General features: G+C 58.7%; 1 protein-coding gene across 8 annotated transcripts in view; it reads right to left on the bottom strand.

Annotated features, from left to right (window-relative positions):
• The window catches only part of COL27A1 (collagen type XXVII alpha 1 chain), a 104,553-nt gene that overhangs the window by 11,108 nt on the left and 65,682 nt on the right, over positions 1-27,763 (bottom strand). For 5 of the 8 annotated variants that reach the window (XM_063353225.1, XM_063353229.1, XM_063353232.1 and 2 more), the window contains 33 exons: positions 25,957-26,001; positions 24,957-25,076; positions 20,595-20,633; positions 20,412-20,465; positions 19,572-19,625; positions 16,233-16,340; positions 15,358-15,411; positions 13,933-13,986; positions 13,756-13,800; positions 13,448-13,501; positions 12,632-12,676; positions 11,986-12,039; positions 11,855-11,899; positions 11,021-11,074; positions 10,515-10,559; positions 10,214-10,267; positions 9,373-9,417; positions 8,457-8,510; positions 7,885-7,992; positions 6,091-6,144; positions 5,722-5,775; positions 5,478-5,522; positions 4,792-4,845; positions 4,431-4,475; positions 3,653-3,706; positions 2,873-2,926; positions 2,604-2,657; positions 2,310-2,363; positions 1,639-1,692; positions 1,397-1,441; positions 1,061-1,105; positions 583-690; positions 244-297 (listed from right to left, as the gene is read on the bottom strand). In XM_063353225.1, coding sequence (XP_063209295.1) covers positions 244-297; positions 583-690; positions 1,061-1,105; positions 1,397-1,441; positions 1,639-1,692; positions 2,310-2,363; positions 2,604-2,657; positions 2,873-2,926; positions 3,653-3,706; positions 4,431-4,475; positions 4,792-4,845; positions 5,478-5,522; positions 5,722-5,775; positions 6,091-6,144; positions 7,885-7,992; positions 8,457-8,510; positions 9,373-9,417; positions 10,214-10,267; positions 10,515-10,559; positions 11,021-11,074; positions 11,855-11,899; positions 11,986-12,039; positions 12,632-12,676; positions 13,448-13,501; positions 13,756-13,800; positions 13,933-13,986; positions 15,358-15,411; positions 16,233-16,340; positions 19,572-19,625; positions 20,412-20,465; positions 20,595-20,633; positions 24,957-25,076; positions 25,957-26,001 — 1,905 coding nt within the window. The remainder of the gene's footprint in view (positions 1-243; positions 298-582; positions 691-1,060; positions 1,106-1,396; positions 1,442-1,638; positions 1,693-2,309; positions 2,364-2,603; positions 2,658-2,872; positions 2,927-3,652; positions 3,707-4,430; positions 4,476-4,791; positions 4,846-5,477; positions 5,523-5,721; positions 5,776-6,090; positions 6,145-7,884; positions 7,993-8,456; positions 8,511-9,372; positions 9,418-10,213; positions 10,268-10,514; positions 10,560-11,020; positions 11,075-11,854; positions 11,900-11,985; positions 12,040-12,631; positions 12,677-13,447; positions 13,502-13,755; positions 13,801-13,932; positions 13,987-15,357; positions 15,412-16,232; positions 16,341-19,571; positions 19,626-20,411; positions 20,466-20,594; positions 20,634-24,956; positions 25,077-25,956; positions 26,002-27,763) is intronic. The other 3 variants (XM_063353227.1, XM_063353228.1, XM_063353230.1) reach the window with 3 other exon arrangements.

The raw sequence follows: 27,763 nt of genomic DNA, 5'->3' as shown, positions 1-27,763 counted from the left end.
GACCTCCACGCAGGTCCTCTGCACACCCCGCTGCCCCGGCCCCCACAGGAGGGCTTTACAAGGCTCTTCTCCCACCGCACACCAGACATGTAAATCCATCCCACTGGGCAAAGCCAGTGGCCAAAGTGGGAGGAATGCTTGCACCTAGCTCCCAGGGGAGGAAAAACACCCCTTTGGGCAAGCAGAGTGAGCCCAAGGCTCTGCCTGCCTGGGCAGCTCGAGACTCACCTTCTCTGTCCTTACCTTCTCTCCTCTCATCCCCGAAGGCCCTTCAGGTCCATTTGGACCTTCTCGGCCCTGAAAACAAACAGTCCATACCAGCAGCAAGGCATGGCACTAACTCAGGAGGCCTTTGCAGCTCCTGAGCTGGGAAGCCCCAGCACACCACGTCCCCCCGGGCAGAGAAACCACACGCAGCTTCTCAAGCCCCTTGCACCACCTTCCCTTTTCCTTCCCTTCCTGCAGGTGCTTTTGGGAGCTCCCTAAAAGCATTACACCAGCAAAATCTTGCACCCTGCCCTACCAGCTGAGGCAGGAGGTTGTGATGGGCATCGATAGAAGGAGCCACATATCTGCACTCACCGGGTACCCAGGCGGGCCAGCAGCACCAGCCGCTCCGGGAGCCCCTGTTTCTCCTGTCGAGCCAGGCTTTCCTGGGATGCCATCCAGCCCCCGCACGCCAGGAACACCCTGCAAGGCCAAAAGGCCACTTTAGACACCCCGAAACACAGCACGGGGTACAGCTCCAGGGAGCGCAATGCCAGCGGGAGCCCCGTGCCTGAAGCAGTTGGGCCACCACGGGGTCTGCGAAGTGCCACCTGCACTGGTGGGTACCAGTGCCTCATCACTGCGGGTGCAGGAGGGCACTGCTGCCCCCGTACCCGACGTGTCACCACCCAGCTACCCATGCAGGGTTTGGGTCATTCTCCGCCCCATGGCCAGCCCAGGGATGAAGCTGCCTCCAGTGTGGGCACGTCTATTTCATCCCATCACCCAGCATCAGCCATCACCCAACGTCAGCCTACAGAGCATCTCTGCCGGCTGCAGGTCTCCCACTTACAGGCAGCCCTGGAAGCCCTCGAGGACCCGGGTCTCCTGCTCTGCCCTGAAACAAGAAGGATGCTCAGCAGCGTGGTCACGGCCAGCAGGTGCAGGGGACCCCGAGTGGGGCGAGACTTTGCTCGGACTATCCCTGTGTGCCTGGGCCACCTCAATGGTGTCCATGGAGCATCAGGACAAAGCCCAGCCAGCAAGAAGCGGGATCAGGGGTCTGGGATCCACGCTGCTAATGCTATAGCAGCACACGGTATATATCGCAGGGCGTTGTACATCCGCAGGGGACAGTGGCAGAGGGAGCGGAGCAAGCCAGGCACGCAGGGAACACGGAGAGCCCTACCTGGGAGCCGGGAGCACCTCGTGGACCCGGGGGACCTGGCAGGGCCTGAGGGAGGAGAGACCCATCACAGCTCCACATTGCAGCCCCAACTGCTCCCCTCTCCCCAGTTTAGCTCCTTGATGCCAGCGGCAAAGATTTCCCATATTCCCATACCCAGCCCAGCAAAGGCGACTGGCTCAGTGCTTCTCCAGGGGGGCTGGGGCTGCCCGGGGCTGCCCAGGGCGGCAGCAAACAGCACTCACCTTGGGACCGGCTTTTCCTGGAAATCCCGGTGGGCCTTGGGTTCCCATTTCTCCCTGTTGGGAAGCAAGAAAAATTTCCTTTCTGCCATATGTTTTAATGCAGTGGTCTCTTAAGGAAAGAAAAACTCAGGAGCCTGGTAAGCCTAAAGGAAGATGAGGAGGGATTCTTTATCAAGGAGTGTAATGACAGGACGAGGGGGAATGGTGTCAAAGTGAAAGACGGGAGATTTAGATTGGATATTGGGAAGAAATTGTTTGCTGTGAGGGTGGTGAGTCCCTGGCCCAGGTTGCCCAGAGAAGCTGTGGCTGCCCCATCCCTGGAGGGGTTCAAGGCCAGGTTGGACGGGGCTTGGAGCAACCTGGGCTGGTGGGAGGTGTCCCTGCCCAGGGCAGGGGGTGGCACTGGGTGGGCGTTAAGGTCCCTTCCAACCCAAACCATTCCGTGACTCTATGATCTTATGACACTGGTTCAGCATCTCATGATGCTGGTGTGGGAGCCAGCTCCAGCTGTCCTCCTCCTGCTGCCCCTGCAACCTCCATGGCACGGCTGATGACCGTGACCACCTAAACTCATCCATTGGGATCAACAGCTCAACCCAAAAAAGTTTCCAAAGCCTGGACTCCCACCCCAGCGCATCCCCTGACTGCAGCGCTGGATTTCCCAGCCCTACCTTGTCTCCTCTGCGCCCCGGCCTCCCGCGGTCGCCGGCAGGTCCCGGGTAGCCCTATGGAGAGCAGGGCATTAGGAGGCAGCCGGGGTCGCCTGGCATCTCCAGGGGTTTGGGAGAAAGTGGCTGCTGAGGCTCTGCTCTCGCCTGGGGAAAGGCAGGACCCCGGGCACAGCAGGAGCCCTGGCAGGATGGTGAGTCCCTGGCTGGGGGCAGCTGTCCCAGCAAACCCCCCCCATCCTGGCCGTTGCCCACAGGCGGCACCGAGCCCCCTCCGCGGCCAGGTCTGTCACTTACATAGGTGCCAACAGGTCCTTGCGGCCCCTCGGATCCAGGCTTCCCAGGCAGCCCCTGCCAGGCGAGACGAGGGTATTAACAGACCTCCACTCCTGGGATGCGGTCGGCATCTTCCCGTCCTTAGTGTCCATGTCTGAACCCACAAGATCCCCCCACGTCTCCCCATGGCAGCCAAGAGCCTCTCAGGGCTGTTCACCACCACCACTGCTACAACCAGCCCCTCTCCCCCCACCAGCACACTCACAGCCCCCCCAAGCCCCAGCTCTCACCTTTGGGCCGGGGGAACCTGGGTCTCCATCAGGTCCAGGTTTTCCCAGAGAGCCCTTTGGAAACAGGGAGGTGGTGACAGTCAAAAGGCTGTGATGAGACAAGACCCACCGAACCGCCACTGCTGCCTCTGTGCTCATGGACGAGCGTCATGTGTCCAAACTGGGTTTGTCGGGGACAGACTCTGCCACTGTGGCCCATCCTGGTGGCTCCTGCGCATCAGTGCCCCACGGCTGGCTCTCCGGCAGGGCTGTCACCAGAAAGGGTGACAACACTCGCTCTTGGGGTAGTCACCAAGCCAAGCTGAGAGCAGGCTCTCAGGGAGGAGCTCTTCCAGTTGCAGGAGCTGCTCTGGGTCACCATCCCGGTGGGCAAAGACATGGGACTGTCTTCCCTGAACCTGTGCCACCCATTTCTACCAGGGACGGAGCAGATGCTGTGATCCCCTCCCAGGACCACGCTGCTATTCAGCCACCCAGGTGGGAAGGTTTTCCATGGACTGCAGTCCCCCATGGAGACCCCACTAGGCTCAGGGAAGCTGCAAAGTCCCTCGGGCAGGCTGATTCCCTGGGGAAATTATTTTGCTCTTCCCTAACGCCAACTCTTTCTGCCACTCAGGCTGTTTTATGCCTTTTAACAAGAAAAAAATCGGTCCTACAGATGCCCTGATCCCCTGCCAGTGGGACCAGTCCTTGCTGGACACCTTGCTGACTTCCCACCCACACTGCTTGGCTGACTAAGAAAACACAGAGGTCACGCAGAAGGAAGGTTTTTTGCCTTACTATCGATCCCGGAGGTCCTGCGTGCCCGCGGTCCCCCTCCAAGCCGGCAAAACCCTGGAAGAAAGGGCAGAAGATGAGCGATGGAGGAGGAGCAGAAGTAGGAGGTATAGAGAAGGTCTCCCCTGGTGGTACGTGGTCTGAGACCAAGCCAAAGCAGAGCCCAGCGCCGGGGGCCAGGCGCAGGCGGACGGCGCAGCCTGTCGAAGGCAGCGCGGGTGCTCCCCACTTCAAACCAGCTCTTGGCTTTCTCCTTGCTGAAGCTGTGTGTGCACACGCGCACAACGCCCACGCGTCTCGGCAGCTAACAGCAAACTCAGAGGTGCTTCTCTTTGACCCAGAGCAGAGCGTTTTTCATGTTTTGTGTTGGGGGAAGCGCCAGGGGTTTTTTTTTGCCCCCCTTTTTTTTTTTTCTTTTGCATTTCAGAGCAAAGATAAATATTAGAAATCCTGCAGAAGGGAAGACTTGCCACCAGCCCAGGTCTTGCTGATGGGCCTGTTTTGGACAGCCGTGCCAGGGATGAGAAATCATTTTGCAATAGCTGTTTCCTAAATATGCCGCCCCTTTCTCTCTCCTTTATTCCCTTCAGCATGATGCTGAGAAGGTCCCTGCCTGCAGCCGCATCCAGAGGAGCACCCTCCAGCTGGCCTCACTCCATCAGGGCCACCCACCACCCACACCCCATCCCACGGACATGCTTTTGAGGCACATCGCCAAGGGGAGAGAGCCCAGCAGAGGGGAGGAAGGACAGAAATCAGACAGCCATGCAGCTCTACTCACCAGTTGTCCCCTCCTGCCTGGGCTGCCCATGGTCCCTGGGGAACCCTGCAGGACAAGGCAGGCGATGATGAGGATGGGGAGGCAGAGGCAGCTCTCCCAGTCCCACCGTGCCAGCTCATGCACATGGGATCACCTCCCCCTCCCCGCCATGCGGCGACACCCCTGGGGACAGCCTGGCTCTGCACATGGCAGCGAGGTCCAACATGGTGTCAACATCTAGGCCCACATGGCCATGGGTTGGGTTGGGTTGCCCATGGGTTGGGTTAGGAAGTCCCCTCCCGTTGGGCTCAGCTCCCCCTCTTGATATAACCCACCACCCCAGCCCTCGCCCACAGTCAAGTACAGAGCGTAGGATGGGAACCTGTGTACCAGGCTTTCCTTCTGCACCTTCCACTCCCAGGACGCCCCGCAAGCCCTGGAAGGAGAGTCTCATTTTAGGAAAGGAGAGCCCCGCGGCAGGGTGTCCCCACCAAGGGCTCATCCAGCCCCGGAGCCTCCCTCTGGTATTAAAAGGTGGCAAATTGGGAGCATCACGGTCCCCAGGCTGCTTGTCTGCTCCGTATGGAGCCCTGGGTTTGTTAGCACACGGCTCATCCCCGCGCTGCTCCTGCAGCTCCTCCTTGCTCCATCCCACCTTTGGATGCGATCGCTGGGAAACAACGTGAGCGTGGGAGGAAACCCGTTCCCACTGTGAACACCTCGACTGTGATTTTTCCCCCCCTCTTGCCCCAGCTATTTATTCCTGGCTTCTTCGCCAAACACGTCTCTGAATAACAGGATTTTCTTAACAAGTTATTTCCCGAATTTTTTATGCTCAGGGTAAGAGGGAAGTGGTGGTGCTGGGCAGGTGGTTTGTCAAAATGTGATAAGCAATGGGCAAATGCCTGAGCTGCTCATCCCTGGCTTATCCTGTGCGAATTCCCAAGCAGACCCTGACCCCACAATCCAGCCACATCCCGGGATGCTGCTCCCTGAGATCTGGCCTCCCTGTTCCAGTGGTGACGGCACCACGTGCCAGCCTGGGGATGTGGGTCATCTCCTACTTACGGGCAGCCCAGGGACTCCAACCAGCCCGCGCTGACCCACACGGCCCTGGAAAACAGCAAGCGTTGAGAAGCATCATCATTCTGCCAGCTGCACATTTGGAGGCAAAGCTGGTGCTTGAAGATGCCGTGGCTCAGCCCCAGAACATCCCGAGCCCCCTGGCGAGAGGTCTCCAGGGTTGTTTCAATCTCCCATGACCAAAGATGCTCCAAGATTCATCTACAAGTACCAGCATCCCATTAGTTACCCGGGCTCCCCGCGGTCCTGGGCTTCCCTTCGGGCCATCAGGTCCTCGGCATCCCTACAATTTGTATGGAGGGAAACACAGTCATTTTGGGCAACGCTGCAGGTCTCCCGCAGCCTGGTGAGCACCGAGGGGACTCATCCAGCTGCCGCCGCGTTGGCAGGTCAGCACATGGCCGTAGTGGGTGCAGTGATACAAGGAGGGGACCAGAGGCTGGGGACCCTCCCTGGGGAGCATCGCGAGGCTGTCCCCTGGGTGCCGGGACCCACTCTGGAGGTCGCGGACGGGGTGGTCGCATCCCTGCCCCTCTGCGCAAGGATGAGGGCAGCCCGTGGGGAACCAGGGGACACAGCGGCAATCGCCGGCGCTCACCTTCGGTCCCTCGCTGCTGTTCAGCCCCACCGGGCCGATCTGGCCTTCTTCTCCCTGCCAGGAGAGAGGAGAGGAGGTGGCAAAGGCAGCCCCTGATCCTCTGCCCGCTCCCCCAGCCACGGCAGCCACCGTCCCCCTGCTCTGTGCCGGGGAGAAACACAGGCAGCATGGCCGGAGGTGACACTAATTAAATGGCAACGTGACCCGGGGCACCAGCCCAGCTTCAAGCTGGGGATGGGGACTTCCCCCGTCCCGCAGGATTATAAAACCGGCTAGAAAAAAAAAAAAAAAAAAAGCTCAATGGGTTCGGTGTTGGCCCAAAACAGCACAGTTGAATATTTTCTTTTCCTGCTGATGAAATTAAATGCAATTCAAAGGACTGATGTGCCAAGGCTCCTGCCGGCTCGGTTACAGCCCCGGCAGGGCTGGCAGAGCCCGGACACTGGCTCCAGCCCGGTGCCGTGGGAGGGCAGCGCTGCTTGGCGGGGTGGAAAAGGCAGCGCCTGGCAGCGAGCGGAGTCCTGCTGCGCCTCCGTCTCTCGGGGAGGTGGGAGGATTCGGTTCTCACCCTGAAGAGCCAACGTGAGAGCAGAACCAGGCAGGCATCCCGAAAACCCTCTAAGGGGGAGGGCATCACAAGCAGGAGGATGCTGCAGACCAGAAAGGCGGGTGGGAAAATATAACCCCCCACCCCACCTTCCCCTGGCAAGCTGGAAACCACTAGAGATAAGCAGCCAGCCTTGGCTTCAGTTCCCGGGTAGAAATATTGATCTGCGGCTGGGTTCGTCCATCCTGACAGCTCACTGGGGGCACACGCTGCAGGGAAAAGGATTCTAACAATTATGGCTTGTGTTTGTGGCCCCTCGGGCGCTGCTGTGCTCGGCTCTGGGAGCTGGGGGGGCGGTCAGGGCTGGGCAGTATAGCTGGTGAGAAGCGGAGCTGGGCAATGGCACAGGCTCCAGCAGGCAGAGAGCCCGGCAGGAGTCAGAGATGAGCATCAGTCCCAGAGAGCCATCTCTGAGCCCTGTGCTCTCAAAATACCTGCTGACCTGGAGCAGGGACTCAGCAGGAACCCGGCAAAGCTGCTCGGGCAGAGGCAGCTGGGGAGGGCTGGAAATCCCTGCTGGAAATCCCCTGCCTAAAGCTGCCCCCTCCTCCCATCGCTGAACCCCCCAGCTCTGATGGGGGCACAGCCGGAGGGGTCTGGAGCAGCCGGGTCAGAGCTCTGCTGGTGCAAAGCGCTGCGGTGCTGGGGGCGCCTGCGACCCCGAGGATGGGGGCTTTGAGCAAAGCTCCCCATGGCCGAGCGGCACAGAGGGAGATGCCGTTAGAGGGCTCCCTGAGCCCGCACCAGCTCCCACCGCCCCAACCAGCCTGGAAATACCAGTGCTGCTGCCAGCTGGGCTTTGGGCTGGGGACACCCCAGTGCCTTCAGCCCACAGGAGGAGGAAGAGGCAGCGCAGGGTGGCGGAGATGGTCAGGATGCTGGAAGGGTGCTGGGATTAGGCAGTGGGACAGAGCGGGGTCCTGCAAAGCTGCGGTGTCCACGCCAGTGGCACTGCCACGTGTGGCTCTTGGGGAGGCACCGAGGCACGTCGTCCATTGCCTGTCGCCCATCACTCGGGCTTGGGAGCGGGCAGGAGTCCTCACCCCGGGCAGGATTGGGGGGCAAGGCAGCCCTGCCCACGCTGCCTGCATCCCTCAGGGCTGTCCCCTCCCTACCCACCTCACAACATGACACTGGACACACACATGTCCCACCAGGCGACACCCCGGACCAGCCCCCGCACTTACATCTGGTCCCTGAGGTCCCGCCGCTCCTCGGGGGCCGGGAAAGCCCTGTAAGCCGACCTGGCCCCGAATCCCTGGGGGCCCTTTAGCTCCTTGCGCTCCGTATGGACCCTGGGAGGAAAAAGATGGAGCGTGTCACAGCAGGGTTTGCAGACTCCCATCTCGCACGAGCCGCAACCAGGAGGGACAGCCCGTGCCTGCGGATCCCCCACCCGCGGGCACGAATCCCTCGGAGAGCCCGGCGCTTGCTGCCCCGGCTCTCTGCACCTCCAGCCTTTGGCATGAGGCCACTCCGGGTGAACACCCCACGACCCTCCTCCTCAAGCATCCCTAGGGTACCAACAACGGGGCAATTTAACATTTTTAAACAGCCAAAGGAAGATGGAGCAGGGAAGGATGGATCAGGGGTGGCAGAGTGGTGGGATCCAGCCCAGCTGGAGCTGCCCTGCTCTCACAGCCCCCTGCGTCCCCAGACATCCACACCAGCCCCTTGTTGGCTGGAAAATAGCACATTTAAAGAACAAAAGAGGAAGCAGCTTGAGGAATTCCCCCCAGCAAGCCTGGGTTCGTGGTACCTTGTCTCCTTTGGCTCCCAGGTCTCCCTTGGCTCCAGCTGGACCTCGACAGCCCTGCGAGAGCAGCATACGGGGAGGACACACTCAGGAAACCATGTTATGCCACTCCTTGCAACCGAAGCATGCTGCGATCTGATTTTGGCATCAAGGAAACTTAATTTTGCCCAATTTAGACCAGCGCTTTGCTCCCGAAGGGCCTTTGGAAGCAGGTCCGTGCTTGATCTGCTCCTCATGGCTGGGGGGTTCCAGAGCTTCTGGGTTCATTCACCACCAAACCCTTAGTGCCCCCAGCACCCTGTGCCAATCCCAGTCCCAGTTCCCCCAGCAGGTTGGACACCCGCAGCCGGTGGTGGCATCCCAGCTGCACCATGGTGCATCCCAGCTCCACCTCAACATGAGGAGGAACTTCTTTGCTGTGAGGGTGGCAGAGCCCTGGCACAGGCTGCCCAGAGAGGTGGGGGAGTCTCCGTCTCTGGAGACATTCCAACCCCGCCTGGACGCGTTCCTGTGCCACCTGCTCTGGGTGGCCCTGCTCTGGCCGGGGGTGGGACTGGATGATCTCCAGAGGTCCCTGCCAACCCTGCCATTCTATGATTCTGTGGTGATAGCAGCACAATGATGACGAGCATCTTGTCCTCATTACTGCCTCTCTTAACACAGGCTAAAGCACTCCCACTCCCCTTGCCGCCTCCCTGGAGCAGACGACGTCTTAGGAGACACTGTCGTGTCTGAAAGCTCCTCTTATTATAGCAAGGCACGTCCAAGTGGAGCTCTGCCTTTCCAAACGACAGCGTTTGCCACCTATTCAAACGTCAAGGCCAAGCACAGGCAAAGAACACAAAGCTGGTGCTCGGGGCCGCTCTAACGCGGCTCTCCTGCATCCCGAGCCAGGCACGGCATGGGTGCCATCACTCACCCGCTCTCCTTGGGTGCCTTTTGAGCCTGGCAGGCCAATAAACCCCTTCAGAGAGAGACACAAAATGCAAGTTAATTAAAAAAAAAAAATAAAAAGGAAAATATCACATGCATTCATGGAGGCTCACAACCCTACAGGGACGGAAAGATGCTGATAAATGGGTGACGCCAGTTTAGCTCTGCAGAGCTGCTGCTTGCCACGGTGGGACCTGCTCCCCAACAGGGGCCAGGGGAGGCATAAGCCCTCCCCAGGCTGCCCCCACCCACCCAGCAGCCCCCACCATGAGGCCGAGGTCCTTGTTAGCCTCCAAAACGCACCACCCGAATCCCACCCCACGTCCCTCTCGCAAGCACCGGTTTTCAGCCCTGCCCGTTGGGGTTTCAGCGCGTGAGAAGCAAACGCACCGAGGGCTGTGCTCGGCCGGGACGCCATGGGTCGGGCAGGAGGAAAGCCAGGCTGTCCCAGCCTCCTTACCCTTTGGAAAGGGCAGCTCAGTACCCCAACCCCTCGGGACAAGGGGTGCGCCTCATTGCGCACCAAGGAAGGGATAGGCAGGGCCGGGGTTGGGGCATCTCTGCTGGAAAATCCATAGGAAAAAATAAAAATAAAAAAACAACAAGGTCCCTGCAAGCAGCAGAATCAGAGGACCTTTGGAGTTTGGAGATGAGGAGGGTGGCCATAGGGACACGGCCATCATCCCCAGCAGCCCTTGTGCCACAAACACCGCGGGGGGCTGGGGGTGGCAGAGGGGAGCAGGGCATTCCTCCGTGGTGCTTTGGGGAGCTATGAGGGGGAAGGACAAGGGCATCCCTCACCCAGCCACCCGCTCCCATGGACTTACCCCAGGGCCCTCCTGTCCCAGCTGTCCCCTCAGCCCGGGGGCCCCGTCTGCGCCCTGCAAGAGGGGTGTAGGATGAGCCCCTGCCACGCTGGGCAGAGAGCACCCGGACCCACTGTGTCCCCTCCCCGGGGTTGCTGGGGACCTCCAGGCTTCCGTTGTGAAGTCTACTGCAATTGCTGTCCCCTCTCCCCACCAAAAGCTGGGGCAGGGACACCTCACCCCACCCGTCCCTCCAGGGGAAGCCCTCAAGCCCGGACTTCATCCCCGCCGAGGTCAAAGGCAGCCAGAGAGAAGCTCTTACGGTGTCTCCTTTGGGACCAACGCATCCGTCCATCCCAGCTGGACCCTGGGGAAAAGCAAAGGCGGCGAGAGGTTTGGGAGAAGAGAGATGCTGCTCGCTGTCCTGCTCTGCGGATGAGACCCCAGCCCATAGGAACCCTGCCCGGCCCCCCAGGAGCTGCCTATCATACCCTAGGGACCGTGTCCCCATCAGCTCACCCTTCCCTTGGCCCCCCCTGCATGATGTCCTGCCCAGGGGACGCAGCTCTTCCCACCCACCCACTCCTGGGTGGCCATAAAGACCCACACGGTCAAGGACATGTCCCTGCTCACGGCAGGGGGGTTGGACTAGATGACCTTTAAAGGTCCCTTCCAACCCAACACATTCTGTGGTTCTATCACATCATGCCCATTTGCAAAGGGCAGAACAAGTCCCAGCAGCTCCTTCCTCGCTCAGCCACCACATGGGTGGGTGGGGGCCACCCACACCTCGGAGACACGGTGGGCTCCAAGCCAGCACGCGCTTACCTGCGTGCCCCTGAGGCCGGGGGGGCCGCGTCTCCCCTGCAAGCCCTGCGGTCCCTGCGAAGCAATGGGGGACGAGGGGCTGCTGTTAGAGTCAAACCCCTGCATTCACCGTGCAGAGCCCGCGGTGCAAAACCTCTGCCGGGAAACACCGCGCTGCTGGGGAGCTCCAGGGCGAGGGGACAGCAAAGGGCTACCAAGATGCTGAGGGGACTGGAACACCTCTCTGATGGAGAAAGGCTGAGGGATTTGGGGCTCTTCAGTCTGGAAAAAAGACGACTGAGGGGGGATCTTATCAACGCTGATAAATACTGAAAGGGGGGGTGGCAGGAGGATGGGGCCAGGCTCTTTTCAGTGGTGCCCGGGGACAGGACAAGAGGTAACGGGCACAAACTTGAGCATGGGAAGTTCCACCTCAACATGAGGAGGAACTTCTTTGCTGTGATGGTGGCAGAGCCCTGGCACAGGCTGCCCAGAGAGGTGGGGGAGTCTCCGTCTCTGGAGACATTCCAACCCCACCTGGACGCGTTCCTGTGCCACCGGCTCTGGGTGACCCTGCTCTGGCCGGGGGTTGGACCTCTCCAGAGCCCCCTTCCAACCCTACAATTCTGTGGGATCCCCCCACCGCTGAATGAGTACAGAAAGGATTCCCACCCCCGTCTCTGCCCCTTTGCAGATTTTGGGGTGGATTGAGATCGCAGCCCAGCTGGAGGAGACCCCTCTGGGCTGGGTGACCCTTGGGACACCCTCCCATCCCAGCACCCCCACCAGCTCTCCCAAGGCACCCCATCACCGCAAGGTTCACCCATTGCTCGGGGCAGACGTGTACCCACGTACCTTGGGGCCTCGGGGACCGGGCAAGCCAGGAGGACCCATTTCTCCCTGGGGAGAGAGCAGGGAAGGGACGGGATGAGCGCAGGGGCCGGAAAATCTCAAATAGCAGAGGAGAGGAACTGGGGCAGACCCACCTGAGAGCCGTTGACACCTTGGCATCCAACAGATCCCGGCTGGCCCGGCTCTCCCTGCAGCGCAAGAGTGTGCTCAGCCCCACGGCAAGGTGCCCCGTGCAGGAGGAGACGGGATGGGCCCCCCCAGCCACCTCCCATGGCAGAACAGGCAGCCCCGGGCTAGTGGGGATGCTGGGGGGGCTTTACTGGTGTGTGTGAGTTTTAACACCATTTCCCCTTTCGCAATTTTTTCCCCCACTACCACGAGGTTGTGTTTTAAGCAGATACATCCTTTTCAGGTGTAAATCGGCACAAGGGATGAAGCTGGGCAGGACATCGTGGCATCATTTCACTCTGAGGGCGGTGAGCCCCTGGCCCAGGTTGCCCAGAGAAGCTGTGGCTGCCCCATCCCTGGAGGGGTTCAAGGCCAGGTTGGACGGGGCTTGGAGCAACCTGGGCTGGTGGGAGGTGTCCCTGCCCAGGGCAGGGGGTGGCACTGGGTGATCTTTAAGGTCCCTTCCAACCCAAACCATTCCATGATTCTATGTCCCAGCCTGCCCATGGTGGTCTGGCCCCGCTCTCGCTGCTCACCAGACGGCAGCAGCTCCCCCAGCCCAGCCACCACCTGCGTTTCAGCCGCTTTTTGAACCGAAAAGCTGTGACTTACCATGGGGCCGGCAGGGCCCGGGGGACCCACTGAGCCACCTTCTCCCTGGAGCAGGCGAGAAAGGAGGACATTTTTCTAGCCTATTTTGCTTTGATTCTCTCCTTTTAGTCTTCACCTCCCACATTCCCACTTTTCTTCACACCAGGCATCAGCTACTTGATGTCCCTTCAAAGAGCGACCTGGCCGGTCCCTAGCTTTCCCACTTCATACTGGAAGGTGCTTCCATTTACCCACAAAACCACTTCAATTTTCCTTTTAAATCCTCTGCAAACCCTTCCCTGGCTGAGATGCTTCCCAGACACGTGGCAGCAGTTCAGCTCTTGGCATGCCGAGAGCAGCATGGAAAAAGCCAGGTGCTGTCAGCCCGGGATTCATCTCAGCTGAAGGTGGTCACCTAAAATAAACTGCAATGCAATGTGCTCTGCAAAGGCTCATTTCTCTTCATCGCCAGCCAGGAGAACGAGCTGGGATGCACATGTCCATGCAGGAGACGTTGGAGGCGAGGGACGAATGTCCCCTGACATTCGGAGGGACGACATGCCTGGTTGCTCCAGGGCAATTTCCCCGTTAATAAGAGCCACTTCCAGGACAAAGACACAGATGCAAAAATGCAAAAGGACCACGAAGATATAGTTTAGGGCCAGCTTTCAGGAAAAAAAAAGAATAAGGATTTTGTAAGAGCGAACCACAAAGTGGTGGTGGTGACCTGCAAAGCCCAAGCCCTCCCTCCTCAGACCTGTCTTTCCAGTGGGGAGCAGAAGGGGAAGGAGCCTCCTCGGGGAGAGCTGGTGACACAGAGAAAGCAAAACCACTCACCTCCAGCCCCATGGGGCCCTGGAAGCCTGTCGCACCCTTCAGACCCGGCATCCCCTGGGAGAGAAGCTGGGATTAGGGCGTCAGCAAGGTGCCCACCCAGAGGCAGCAGCTGCCTTTGGCCCATCCCTCACAGGAGGGTCAGGGAGAGAACACAGAGTCCTCAAGGGCTTTGCCCAAAAGCAGGAGAACGTGGGCTGGAGCCAGGGATGGAGCTGGGACCATCACAGACAAGCAAAGGAGTCAGCCTGGGAAAGGGGATGGAGGGAAGGAGCAATGACAAGACACCCCGGGCTTCCCCGTTAACTCACGTGAAGCCCAGCAGGACCTGGCAGGCCATTTTCACCCTTCACCCCCTGGAAAAGCCAAAAGCAGCCTGAGCGATGGAGTGCAGGGTGACCTGGGGCCGAAGGGGGCCACGGCAGGGAGGGAGCAGCCTCCTGCCCGACCCAGGTAGGGCTGTGAAGATCAAGGACAGCCACCCTCACCTTCGCTCCCTTCTCTCCTTTCTCCCCAACTGGTCCAGGGTCACCCAAGAAACCCTGAAATGGGAACAACAAGGACATGTGAGCCCCAGCTGGACCATCAGGAGCTAAAAAGTGGCTCCGGTGCCCCAGAGGGCTGTGGGTGCCACGCAGGGGGATGGGGACCCCTCAAGCTTGTGCTACATGAGGCAGCCCCAGAAGAAACAACCCGTCTGCTTGTCCCCAGCACAGGGGACAGCCACCCTGCTGTGGCTACTCCACTCCTGTGTCCCAAGCTGGGCTTACACCGCGCCATGCACAACGGTGACACAGAGGTGTCCCAGCGCCCGCAGGGCTGGGACGGGGCTCTCTGCAGCGGGTGGCAGGGCCATGCCCATGGCCTGTGCCTGGGAGATGTCCCGGTGCCCTGAGCTGCACATGGTGGCAGCAGAGAAGAAAAAGAAAAGCTTTTTTGGCTCCTGCGAGCCGTGCAAAGCTTCATGTGTCCATGGCTGCCGAGAGGGCAAGCCCGAGGGCAAGAGATTCTATCTTTATCAGGGAGTGTAATGATAGGAAGAGGGGGAATGGTTTTAAACTGAAAGAGGGGAGGTTTAGATGAGATCTGAGGAAGAAATTGTTTGCTGTGAGGGTGGTGAGCCCCTGGCGCAGGTTGCCCAGAGAAGCTGTGGCTGCCCCATCCCTGGAGGGGTTCAAGGCCAGGCTGGACGGGGCTTGGAGCAACCTGGGCTGGTGGGAGGTGTCCCTGCCCAGGGCAGTGGGGTTGGAACTAGATAATCTTTAAGGTCCCTTCCAACCCAAACCATTCTGTGATTCTATGATTCTCCATCTGGGTGCTGGGGTGATGCTCACAGGCAAGAGGCTACAAAGTACAGGCCAGAAAAGATATATGATAAACCACGTGGGACTGTTGTTTCCGAAAGAAGAAACTGGGTTTTAGACCCAGTTTGATCAGACCTTGAAGGAGCTCAGCGCCAAATCTCTTGGGGAGGTCTAAGCATTTTGGCTTAAAAAGACTGGGTGGGAAGGACGTGACAGAAACCACTCGTGTTTGGTTTTTTATGGACATTTTATATCCCAGCTGACTAACCCCTGGAACAGCCTGGTGAGGAGCTGCAGGACATGCATTAGCAGTCCCGACACCCCCGGGCTGGGGCACCTCGGGGCTCAGGGCACTCGCGCGGCCAGAGGCTGAGCGGGCACAGAGGTGAAGGTGGCCACCAGCCACATCCCCCATGGTACGAGGGTGGCTACGGGGCATCCCACGCTAATACAACACCAGGCTGGCACGTGTGTGCCCACAGGCTGGGGGGGCGATGTGGGTAGTGGGTGTATATATGCTGGGACTGGGGCTGGCACCGAGTCGTGCCCACAGCACCGAGCTGACCGCTGGCACCGAGTTGTCCCCACAGCAAGTGAGAGTCAGCTTACCTCTTCTCCCTTCTCGCCAGCCAGCCCCCGGTCCCCCTGGAAGCCCTGCAGTCCCTGGGGAGAGGGAGGAAGGAGCAGAGCGGGCGCTGAGGGGCTTCCCAGTGCCTCCCACCCGTGCCCAGCTCCAGCCCCGCTCCCACCTCCCCACCGTGCCACCAGTTGCTGCCTCCTGCCTAGGGCTATCCCAGGGGGCTACTGGGAGCCTCAGAGCCCGCAGTCCCCGACACCATCCTCCAAAAGCCCCTGAGAAAACCCCCAGCCCAGGTGTGATGCTCGTATTCCCCAGGGATTGCTGCCAGGGGTATGGAAGAGGGCAGGGACCGTCACACCACCAAGTGACCAGCTTCACAGCTTCAGCACCATCCAGGCAGCCCATAAATGCTCTCATTTCTTTCTTCACCCCCCCCAGTTATTTTGTCCTGTAGAAGCAACCAGGAGGTTCAGATGCAGAAGAGCAGCCCAGCCCTCGTGCTCATGCCCACCCCAGTGCAGGATCTGCAGCGCTTGGGTTACCCCAGCTGCACCGTAACGCACACGTGTGATGTTTTACAGCCTTTTTGGGGGGGAAACATGAACCTCGAGGCACTAATCCAGGACTGGATGGGGCTTTGAGCAACCTGGGCTGGTGGGAGATGTCCCTGCCCAGGGCAGGGGGGTGGAACAAGTTGATCTTTAAGGTCCCTTCCAACCCGAACCATTCTATGATTCTATGACGCCGGGGTTTGTAGGCTTATGAGGAATATTTTAGTTAAAGGAGGCAACCAAACATTAAAAGCAGGAGCATTAGGAGCCCCTTGCCTCCTGCCTGGGGCTTGGGGCTGCAGGTTGCCCACCCGACACTGGCCATGCCATGGCCCTACTTGCCCACGGCTCACCTGCTCTCCCGGCAGCCCCCATGGCCCAGGTTTGCCATCCAGGCCAGGGAAGCCATCTGAACCGGGGTAACCCACACGTCCCGGCAGGCCCTGGAGCCCCGGTTCACCCTGGGGAGAAAAAAAGCCAAGCATGGAAAATTAAAAAATCCACATGATTATGAAACCAATACATTAACTATGGAGCTCTGCCTGCCTCCTGCTTTTGCAGCAACATCTGCTAAGCACCAAGTGCCTCACAAGGAGACGGGGAGGGCTGGCGAGGGGAGAAGCTTCATGCATCCAGGCGCTGCAAGCGTTGGGTGTGTGGCTCTGCCCAGCCTCTCCGAGAGAAACCGTGGGAGGGTCGCAACCAGGGGCCGTACAGCAAGAAATGAAGTGGACGGCAGGGAAGAAGTGATGCATTAGGAGAAGGTCAAGCGAAAGCCCTCTGCGTCCGCTTCTTGGCTCTGGGGCTTACTCTCAAAGCCATTTCTGATGCTTTCCCACACGCAAGAGCCTGAGCAGATCCTCTGGACCGGGCACCACCAGCTAAAGCTTAGGGGCAGCTTTTTTTTCACCCCTTATCTCACTGGCAATTCCGAACTAAGGCAGGATAAAGAGCAGTCTGGAACAAAGAGAAGATGTTTCCCTTCAGATCACTTTGATTGTTTGGATTTCTCCAAAACTCTGGAACATTTGGTCGAGTCCAAAAACTTGTTTTAGTCTGTAAAGTCGGAGCTTGTTAAAGATGCAGTTACCTCAGTGATTTCTCAGGTGAAGAATCTGGTTGTGAAAATATAAAAGCTTGTTTTGGGGAGGTTTGCTTTTCCAGCTCCCTCCCCCCCAAGGGCTTCAGCATCGCACAGCCAGCCCCACACGTCCCCTGTGATCGGGAGCGCCCATGTATGCTGGGGGCACCCAGCCCAAACCCCAGCATTTTTGCCCCATTCCACTTCCAGTCCCAGCTTCGGGGAATATCTGTTATTTCTGATTTTTCAAGAGAGAGACCTGGGCCGTGATGCGCCTCTGGCTGTGCTCTGCGGCGGGTGAGCCCGAGCGGAGGGGCCCAATGCAAACTACGCCGTGGCCAAACCCAACCCAACCGTGTGCTCAAGGGCTGAAGCAGATGGACGAAATCCCTCCTCCTCTTCCTCACCCCTGCTGCCATTGACCAGCCTCGCCTAAGTAGGGAGCGGAGACCTGGTGGATCCCGAATGGGCATCAAAGACCTCTCGGGCCAATGTCTAGGAGAAACGTGAACCTTAACCACAACCACCTCAGAGTGGTGGACTCTGGTCAAGATCTGAGTCCAAAGTTGAGTTGGGTTTCCCTGTTGGGTTTCCCTGTTTTCCCTGCTGTGCAAAGCTTCTGGCAGATACCGAAGAAAGAGCAGGAGAGCAGGGGGCTGGGGACAGGGCTGCAGCCGTGACACAGCCCCCCAAACCCAAGACATCGGCCTTGCAGACGGACTGTGATGGGTGGAAAAAATTTGCTCCTTTCCTTTTCCGTGCTAACCCCCTCCCCGCACTGCTGACGCCCCTCGCAGATCCTGTTTATGTGAAGACAGAGAATAACTTTGGCACCTTTTGATTAAGCTAAGCCAACAGATCCCAGTGTTTACACTCAACCGGCTTAACAGAGTCGGTGATGCCTTCCAGATGTTGGCAGCTGGTAAAACTCTATGCTGGAGGTGCATCCCTGCTGCAAGGGAGTGGGGCCAGGGGTGACAGGACAGCTGGCAGCAGGACGTGTGACGGAGAGCAGACACACAGTGCCTGTCGGCGTAGCTGCGCTTCTTGCCCAAGATATCAACTCTGACTTTTGCCATGAGCTTTTGGGACTCAAAGATTCAACACAGCTGCCAGGAACCAGCCGGGATCCTGCTCAACTGCCTGTCCAAGTCCTCCTTCAGCATCGATCCCTGTGAGCCCAGCCTGTCCTTGGCTCCTCTTCTCAAGCCAGAGGAAAAGCCACCCCAGTTTTGGAGGGGAAGACGTGGTGGCAAAGAAAGCTGGCAGGAGGAAAGAAGGTCATTGCTGAAGGGAGCCAAGGGGATGACGGCACCAGGGGTAAGGTTGTTGGGGAGATGCCAGACAGGATGGGAATCACGGGAGGGCTGAAGGAAGATGATTGCTCCAGTAGATGGGTGAGCAGGGAGGTGAGGAGAAGCAGGGGTGGGCGCTGCTGTCCCTTTGGAGCAGCCCAGCAGCAACCAGGACAAATGAGCAAGAGGCAGGAGGGTGCTGGGGGACACCTGCACGTCACATCTGTTGAGAGGGACAAGATTTGGGATGCAACAGCTCTTCCCACGAGGGCTGGGTACCAGTGAGCATGGGTGGGAGAGCAGGTGGAAAGCTCCGGTGATGCTGGGAGACAGGGACTTCTGCTCTCCTTTCCTTTTACCCGTGGGGCATCCAAGCCCCACAGGCAGCTGTGCTCGCTCAGTGCCGGGGGAGGTGGCAGGTCCCATGACGGAGCACAGGCAGAGCTCACATGTCCCTTCAGCCAGAGCCATGGGAAAGGAGGTGGGTTGTTTCCAGAAGGTGACAAAAGGACAGAACACTTTTGGGACAATCGCGCCAGCTTGTGTCCACCCGCCTGGGAGGCCATTGGGTGACACATGGCAGAGTCCAGCACCCAAAGGGACCGTGTTGAGCCCATGAGCCTGCCGGAGCAGGGCACTGCAAAACAGGGTGAGAGAAGCTGCAGCATGGATGTGGTCAGGGGAATGAGCTTGCTGTGGAGAGCTACCCCTGCCAGCCACAGCAAGGTCCCCAGAGAAGGGACCAGAGCATCACCTCCCACCACCCCAGTACCTGAAGGGGGCCTACAAGAAACATGAGGAGGGACTTTTTACAAGGGCATGTAGTGATAGGACAAGGGGTGATGGCTTCAAACTGAAAGAGGGGCGATTTAGATTGGATATCAGGAAGAAATTCTTGGCCGTGAGGGCGGTGAGCCCCTGGCCCAGGTTGCCCAGAGAAGCTGTGGCTGCCCCATCCCTGGAGGGGTTCAAGGCCAGGTTGGACGGGGCTTGGAGCAACCTGGGCTGGTGGGAGGTGTCCCTGCCCAGGGCAGGGGGGGTTGGAACGAGATGCTCTTTAAGGTCCCTTCCAACCCAAACCATTCTGTGGTTCTGTGACCCTTCAAACCAGGCACACATTTCCTTGCGCAGTTCCCGAACCGGCAGCAAACCTGACCATTACTGTTCTCCCTCACCCAGCGCTCCAGGGTTTGACCCAAGAGGGGCAGGGTCTCCGAGGGTCCCCAGGACACTCAAGCTCTCCAAACTGAGCTCTTCCCGCAGCCAAGCCCCTCACCCCCCGGCAGACAGGCGTCCCTGCCAGCACCCCCACTCACCGTGTACCCCCGCTGGCCTTTCTGCCCCGGCTCCCCCGGCTCCCCGCAGGGTCCCTGCACACAAATCGGGATCGAGTCAACAAACGTGTGTCCCCCAGTCCCACCCTGTGCTGAGAGCATGCCGGTGGAGGCCATGATGGGGGGGACAACGAGCAATGCCCAGAGGTGGCCTCGGGAAGGGCAGGATGGGATGATTCGCATCCCTTGGACACCCCACTCCCCACCCGCCTTCGGGGTGGAGGTGGCAACAGATGCGGTTCCCCGTTGGCTTTGGTGCCCTACGGGAGGTTGGGATGGGGAGTTTTCCCTTCATTTCTCCTGACCTCTGTCGGCAGAGGTCAGCCGGAGGGGAAGCATCACCCGGCAATCCCGGGGGCTGCGTGGGCATGGGGCTGCAGACCCGCCAGCATGGGGCTGGCTCCCCACAGGTACCGCATCGGCCCTTCTTCTCTGGCTTGTTTTTGTGCCTCTGGGAGGGCTCCGCATGGTCCCTGTCCAAACGCGGGGGCAGGAACCAGATGCCCTGGGCAAGAAAAGCCAGCGCCGCCCAGCTGGCAGGGACAGAGGGGCAGGGGCTGCCTCTGCCAGCGAAACCCAGGGAGTGACAGATCAAACATCACCAGGGTTTCGGTGGGAAGCAGACAAGCAACCCATTAGGCTTCTTTGAAACCCAATCCCAAGGCCCGTAATTACAGCGTGCCAGAAGCCACTGGGCAGCAGATACTTTTCAGGGCAGCCCAGAAATTTGCAAGTGACAGGGGACATCGACCCTGCCCCAGGGTGGCAGCGGGACCAGCAGCACCCCACCACGGAAGGGACACCGGGGGTTTTCTTACTTACAGGTGCTCCTGCCTTCCCTGGATGTCCTGGGGGCCCGGGCGCGCCGGGTTTTCTCTGGATTAAAAAAAAAAAAAGCAAAAGTAAAACAAATTTCGCTGATGAAGTGCCTGGAGAGAGGAAAACCCAGCTGACCAAGCCGAGGAACAACTGAACCACAGAAAGTTGCTTAATAGCGAGACTCACCGGCCAGCCTGCATGGAGAAGCTGGTAAAACGATGATTGCTGAAACGAGAAGAAGGGGGAAAAGCAAAATGTTAAAAAAAAACACCCACCCTAAATCCCTTTCTGCTGGCTTCAGACTCTTTTTCCTGTCGCTTGGGAAGACACAGCAATGAACCAGTCCCCTAATTAATTTTTTTTTTTAATACTATGTGTATGCAAGTCACAGGACAAGGCTTAATCTGAGGACAACGTGTAGGAGACAAGGACCTGCTGGCCTCATTGGCACATGAAGACGGAGACCCCACTGCTGGAGCTTGACAAAACTCAGCTCCCCGATGGACACCCCAGCAGCCTTGGGACACCAGGAATGTTTTGCATGTGGAGAGGTGGGAAACGTGTTGTTGGTGAGTGCAGGTACCGTCATATTTAGCCCAGGTTGGACTAAAACCAGCTGTTTTGACACTGCAGTTTGTCCCAGGTGGGAAACCTCATCCCGACCAGCCCCGTCTGAAGCCCCACATGGGAGATGCCCGGGCAGTCGTCTCCGGCAGGTTTTCTCCTCGCTGCTCCTGGCAGCCAAATCTTTCATGCACCCCCAATTTTTTAGAAGACCAGATGACCACAAAGAGGTACAAAACCCACCCAAAAGCCACAGGGTGGGCTAATCCCATCGTAGCCACAGCTAATCCCACTGTATTTCAAAGCCAGCGCAAAGGTCCTAAAAGCTCCCGGCGCGGCCTCCTCTCCGCACACTTCCCAGCCAGGTTTCTCCAAGTTTTGGGAGATGACCAGGAAACAAAATGATGCCTATCTCCACCGACCAGCCGTCCTCCTGCCCTCCCAGCAGCACAAACCACAGGCACTCAGGAGGCAAAACCCACCTTTCCTCCTCCTCCTCCTCCTCCCCACGGCGAGGCCAGACATATGGTCCAGGCAGCTCCTCCAAGTCCTGGCTTGCATCAAAGGCTGAGAAAAGCCCCCCGCCTTGTTCCTCACCCCAATCCCCAGCAGCTGGATGTGCAGGATTCCCATGTGCTCCCCAGCTTCAGCCTCAGGGGCGCAGGGAAACCCCCTCCTGTCCCCCCGCTCCTCTCCGAAGATCCATCCTCTGATACCAGAGGAGAAAGAAGGGAAAAAAGCCAAGGAGCTCATTAACGAAAATAAACACAGACCTTTCAACATATGGAAATATTTCTAATAATAAGCAGGGCTCTCGAGGGCAGATGATGGATGGATGCATTTAACCAGCTCTAGCACCGCACCAGGCATCTCGGTTCCTTTCAAGTTGATCCCGAATTGATTACTGTGAGTGAACGGGTGCAGTCCTTGCCAGCCTGCCCGGGCCGGGCCACGGTCCTCTTGTCCAGCCAGTTCTCATTTCCCTCAAAAACTACTCACAAAATCTTTTTTTGGGGGGGGTTGGAGCACGGCCAATGCCTTGTCTCAGGAATCAGTGAACTCAGGTTCACTTGGGACAGGATATTATTTCATTAGGCTTCAAAAAAAAAAAAAAAATCCAACCTTTTAAAAAGGGGGTAAAAAAAAAAAATCCCACAGGAGACGAGAACTCTTATTTCAGAGCACCAGATGCCAAGGAGGGAGAAGAGAAATTAATTGCCTTCTGCAATTTCAGCAGGAAATAGTCGGGGCTTTGCTCGCTGCAGCTCCGGTCGGCGGGGAGCGGCGTGACGGGTACAGGGGAGGGGATGAAGGATGGGGAGCGACCGCCGTAGGGATCGGTCCTCCTGCAAAACTCCAGCCTGAGAGAGCAGGGCAGTGAAACCCCTGCCGACAGGGAGCAGGTTTCGCCCTGCAGCGTGGGCTTGGTCATCTCCCCAGCCCCCGCTGTGACCACCATCCCCAGCCCACCCGGTGACCACCATCCCCAGCCCACCCCACAGCCACGAAGCCACGCAGTCACAGACCTGTGTTATCCGCCGACCTTTGAGTATCAGGCAATCCCTAAAGGTTGCTTCCTTTTCGCACGGAGCAATATTTTCTTTTGCTCTAAGGTTAGCAGCCCCCATTTCCCTGCAGAAGGTCCCGTTCTCTTTCCTCCTTCCCCGCCTTCTGGGACTCCACCGCTACTGGAGTCAACGCTGCCCGAACTAGACAGCAAGACTCCCTGCCCCTCGAGTTACACCCAGACAATTTCTTGGCAAACCCAACGTCTGTCAACGTGCCGTGAACAAAAATGCAGGAGAGGGACCTGGGGCAGAATCCCAGTGGCCTTAAGTTGGTTTTGCTCAATTCCCTTGAACAGCAAAGGCTTGTTTCACCGGGAAGGAGCTGGAGAGACTATTGAGCATCCCAACAGCCATAACTGCGCTGGGATAGTCACCGATGTCCCCTGCTCTCCTGGTCCGTCACGCTGCACTACATCCCCCGGCCTGAGAGGGGGCTCCTCTGACTTGCGATTCCAAAGGCTGAGCCAACACCAAACCCCAGCAGCCCGGGATGCCCCCGCTGCCGCCCCCGAATCACAAGCACTCGGTTCACAAGAGCAGCACTGTCCCAAGCCACAGCCTGTCTCCATCTCTCCCCCTACCCCAGCAAGTTGTGGGGGGCCGCAGAAGCAGACAGCCCCCCCCGGCCCCGTCACAGCAGCCAGCACTCGGCTCCTCACCCCTGCGCTATCTCAACAAAGATTAGCCAAACCCAGCCCGCGGCTTTGCGCTCCCGTTTCCTGCTGCCGAGCGAAAACGCCGCCGCCGCCAGCAGTTGCCGGGGTCATACGGCCACAGACACAATAGCCCAGCGAGGCTTTCGGGTGGCCCCCGTCGCCCTTGCCAGACACTGCCTTCCCCTCCAGATCGGCACTTGGCCAAAAGCACCAGGCCAAGTGCCAGCACGCAAAATCCCCGGGAGCCCTCCAGCTTCGGCTTCCCAAACGCAGACGAGACCGTCTGCTCCCTCCAGCATTCCCAACCCTTAAGCACCGAAGGCGGGGGTACGCCAAAGAAATCACGCTCTACGGCAACATCCGCAGGCACGAACGCCTCTGCCTGCAGAAGAACAGAGCCTGAGGTCCCTCTCCAAATGCAGGCAGGAAAAAAAGAATGCAATTCTGACTCAACGTGCAGGGCAAAGAGCGTCAACAGCCCTGCAAAGTGCTGTAACCGTGCCCGGACAACAGGAGTTGGTTATGCAGATGTCTACCCCAAACAGCCCGTGAGGAAGGCCATTGCCCCGGTGCAGCCATGGAGATGCTCTCTGGCTCTGCAGGCTTCTTCCAGCCAACACTTCCAGCTCGCTCTCCCCTGTCCCCGTTTACTCTGGTCAGGCGCCGCGTGCCTGCGATGGGTCTTGGGAGCATTGATAACAGCACAGCACCCGCTCTAGAGCAGCAGGAGGACAGGAGAACATGGAGGTCCTCCAGGTCAACCAAGGTATTTCCCAATGATCAGCTCTCCTGTGCTTCCCAGGAGGAATCTGATCTCCTCCAAGGCAGGTATTTATCTTCTGCAGCTGCTTTGATCCAATCCAACACAAAACTGCGAGGTCTGGCCAAGGACTTCTGGTCGGTCAATCCAAGCTGAGAGCCACAGTGGTACAGAGCCGCTCTCCACCTCACACATCTGGCCAGCACGGTCCCTCCTTGGGGTGTCTTGCACTGCTGTATTGTCTTGCCAGCATTAAAGGCGCTTGCCCTGGTGCAGAGGGTGCCATTACCCCTCTTCACAAGCGGAGGAGTTGAAGGTAAGTCAAATGTCCTGCCCAAGGTCATTAAAGCTTTTAGAGAACCAGAGCACTGAGCCCGGCCAGAGAGCATCCCTGCTCCAGGGACCTCCAGCCCCGGGTTGGTGAAGTACCTAAAGCAGTTAGAAGCCTTCAGCCACTGCCCTGCCTGGCTCAGGCAAGGCTCGAGAGGGAGCTTGAAATTAAGCTTAATCGCAGCAGTCGCTGTGCCGTCATGAGTCGGGGAGCCTGGGTGAAGCCCCGGGTGGTTGCAGTGATGCTTCCCATGGTACATGGAGTTTTGCAGCCAGCTACGCAACAGCTGAAGCACTCCTGCCTTGAAGCACTGCTGCCTGCCCGCAGGTCCCGTCCCCGCTCCCGTGCTCCCCACAGCAGCAGGGCTCAGGTGAGAAAATATCTCGTCCCGGGAAGAAGCCGGATGGGCACAAACCCTGCGAGCCAAAGCCACAAGCTGGGGCATGGCAGGCAACGGGGACGTGGTGAAAAACAGGAGGAAAGCAAAGAGCAACACAGAACAGAAGGGCTGCTTTCTGCACGGCTTGGACCTTCTTTGGCTCCTGTCCTACAGGGGGAGGGCACGAACCACCCTTGGGAGGCTGTGGATGTGTGTGGACCACGGGGATCTCCCTCCTTGGCATCCTCCCTCTGCCCCCACCTGCCCACCTCGCCGTGGCCATGACTCACCGTGAACATCTGCCAATCCTCCCTGGAGTTTCTCCAGAGGACGATGGTGGGGACACCGGGGATGCCCACAGGGCCTGGGTCACCCGGGGGGCCCGTCCGCCCCATGGCTCCAGGGTACCCCTAAGGGAGACAAGGGCAGCTCCTTAAAACCAGCCGGGGTTTAACAGTCAACACAGGAGGCTCTGACTCAGGTCAGCCTCTGGGTCTGGGCACATTCCTGGGTTCAAACCAGCTTTTAAGACCTAAATAACCCTGAAAACAAGGAAAGCAAAAGCAATGAGCTTCATACAGACGTGACCGTGCCCAGACCCATCTAAATGCCACAGGTATCGGAGCTGATGCAGACAGAAGCGCCAAGACTCCTGGGACAATGCGTTTGCCCCTCTGCAGCTTGGGAAGGATGGAAACTGCCGTGCAAAGGTGGCTGGGAGCACCCTCGCTGTTTTACTGATGGGGAAACTGAGGCACCACCCTTAACCCAGAGCACCTCCAAGCCTCTGTCAGTGCGCTGGGCAACGCTGGCTGCAGCAGGAGACCCAGCTGTGCCGTGCAGGTGGCTCCACGCCGGGCTCCTGGAGCCGGAGGGCAGCCGTGGGTCTCACCAATGCGGCGCTGGAGGGCAGGTGTCCCTCCAAGGTGATTTGGTGGATGTACCTCGGGGCTGGACTTTGGGACACGCCAGCACCCCTCCTCCGGGTGACCTCAGCAAAAGCTGCTTCATCCCCCTGCTCTGCTGCCTTTGCAGAGCCGTGAAGTGGCTCAGAGGGAAGAGGGCAGCTCGTCCAGGCCATCAGCTCCATCTTGAGCCTGGGCTTAAAATACCCAGTAAAAGTAGTTCTTTCTGCTTCCAGACACGCATAAAGGGCCACCGGCCTGCAGCTTCGGAAGCTTATGCTGCCCTCTTGATGAAAAACACCCAAACCAACCCAAAACATCTGTGGTATTTGCCCCAGACCCTACATCCCATCCCATCCCTTCCCGCATTTTCCTGGATACTCACTTTGTCTCCTTTGGGTCCCACCAGTCCACGTCTCCCAGGACAGCCCTGAAAGGCAAAGGAGGAGAGCTGTGTCACCCCGAAAGGGGACACCCCGCAATCAGAGGAGATCCCACGGTGGCGGGGTGACCAGTGCCATGGCCGGGGCCATCCCGGCCCCTGGGAAGCAGGGACTGAAACGGCTGATTCAGACCAAACCAGGGGCACCAAGTCTCAAAGAAACACCCCGAGGAGCGGTGTTTTATGCCGTTCCCTTCCCACTCTCCTGCCCTGGCATCAGAAAAAGCAGCTCTGCTCGGCCAGTGTAATCCTGCAGCATCCATCCATCACAGGAACGCCCCGGACCATATGGCCAGGGAGCAGGAGCACGTTTCCTGACACCTGGAGAGGAAAGGCCGCGCGTTAGGAAAAAATCCCGGAAAGCTGGATCGCGGCCACACGCTCCAACAGTAGTTTGGACGAGGACGCAAACATCTGCGGCTTCTCACTTGTGCGAGACCTGATCTAGCCCATCTCTAGTCAAAAGTGCACGTTTTGGCCAAGCGGTGACCCCACTTCAGGGCTTACCAAAGCATCTGTCCGGAGAGAAATAAAGTCAGATGGGAGATCCTGGCTTTTCTCGAGGAAAGAAATGTACCTGGAGGATGGCAGCAGAGACTGAGAACACGCCGGGCTGTGGCACAGCGGCTGCCGCAGAGCTGTGGCTCCCGTAGCTTCAATTACAGCCCCCGGTTTTGTTCCGAGCTTGCAAACAGCCTTTGTCGGAGCCCAGCAGCAAGTCTGGGAACACACACGGAATCATCCCCCCGCCCAGCACGGGCACGGCTGCATCCCTGCAGCCACCGGGGCAGCCCCGACCTCGCTGCCTTGTGCCCGTGGGATGGGTAAAAAGGCCAAGCTGCGTGTTCAGAAGCAGCTTTGACATGGAGGGATGCATCACCAAAGGGACTTTGGCCACCAAAAGTGCCCAGATCAGAAGCCCATGGGGCTCTGAGGCTCTGTGCCCCCTCCCTGGGAGCCGTGCCCCCCAAGCTCTGTTCGCGTATGGCACGCGTTCGTGACGACAGGCACCGGCAGCGATGCTGGCAACTCTGCCCTGATTTTCGAACCTCGGGTATTAAAATCATAGAATCATTTAGGTCGGAAAAGATCTTAAGAACTTTAAGATCTTTCTTAAGTCCAAACCCAACGCTGCCGAGTCCACCAGTGCTGAAGGAGGTAAAATAAAGCAATTCCTGCCCACTCTACCCAATATGAAAACATGCACCAGAAGGGGCAGGGACCCCTCCCAGCACCCCTCTATTTATCCGCCCAGCACCCCCTCTTTAAGGAGCTGGATGTGCGCTGCCGAGAGACCAGTTCTGCAGGAAGGCACCCAGTTTGGAGTCACTGGGATTTTACTGTGAGCACCGCGGGCCCACTGGGGACAGACTCATCCTCTCCACCCTGGGTGCAGATATAAATGAGATCCTTCAATAAGTCCTGGCTCCCCATGATCCCCCTCAAAAGAGCTATGGGGTCCGGTCACTTCTGGCCGCAGCCTCTAGCTTATCTCCTGCATGGACACCCACTGCCCAAGGTCCACAGCTGAGATATGCCACCAGTTGGGGGGTGCCCAACGAACCCTTTCTCCAACGTGGCCACCGGTGGGTCACGGTGCTCCACAGAGGACATTTAAAGACACCAGGGCCCTCTCTGAGATGGCCAAAGAGCCGTTCCTCCTCCTGCTCCTCCCCAGGTGCTGGCCATGGCCACCCCCAGCATGAACACCAAGGTTGCAAAGCCAACACGTGCAGTCCTAGCGCACGGT

Source organism: Chroicocephalus ridibundus, chromosome 15 (genome assembly GCF_963924245.1).
Source record: "Chroicocephalus ridibundus chromosome 15, bChrRid1.1, whole genome shotgun sequence".
NCBI classification, from domain to species: Eukaryota; Metazoa; Chordata; class Aves; order Charadriiformes; family Laridae; genus Chroicocephalus; species Chroicocephalus ridibundus.
Note: the sequence above shows the minus strand (reverse complement) of the source record. Positions and strands in the feature narration are given on the sequence as shown.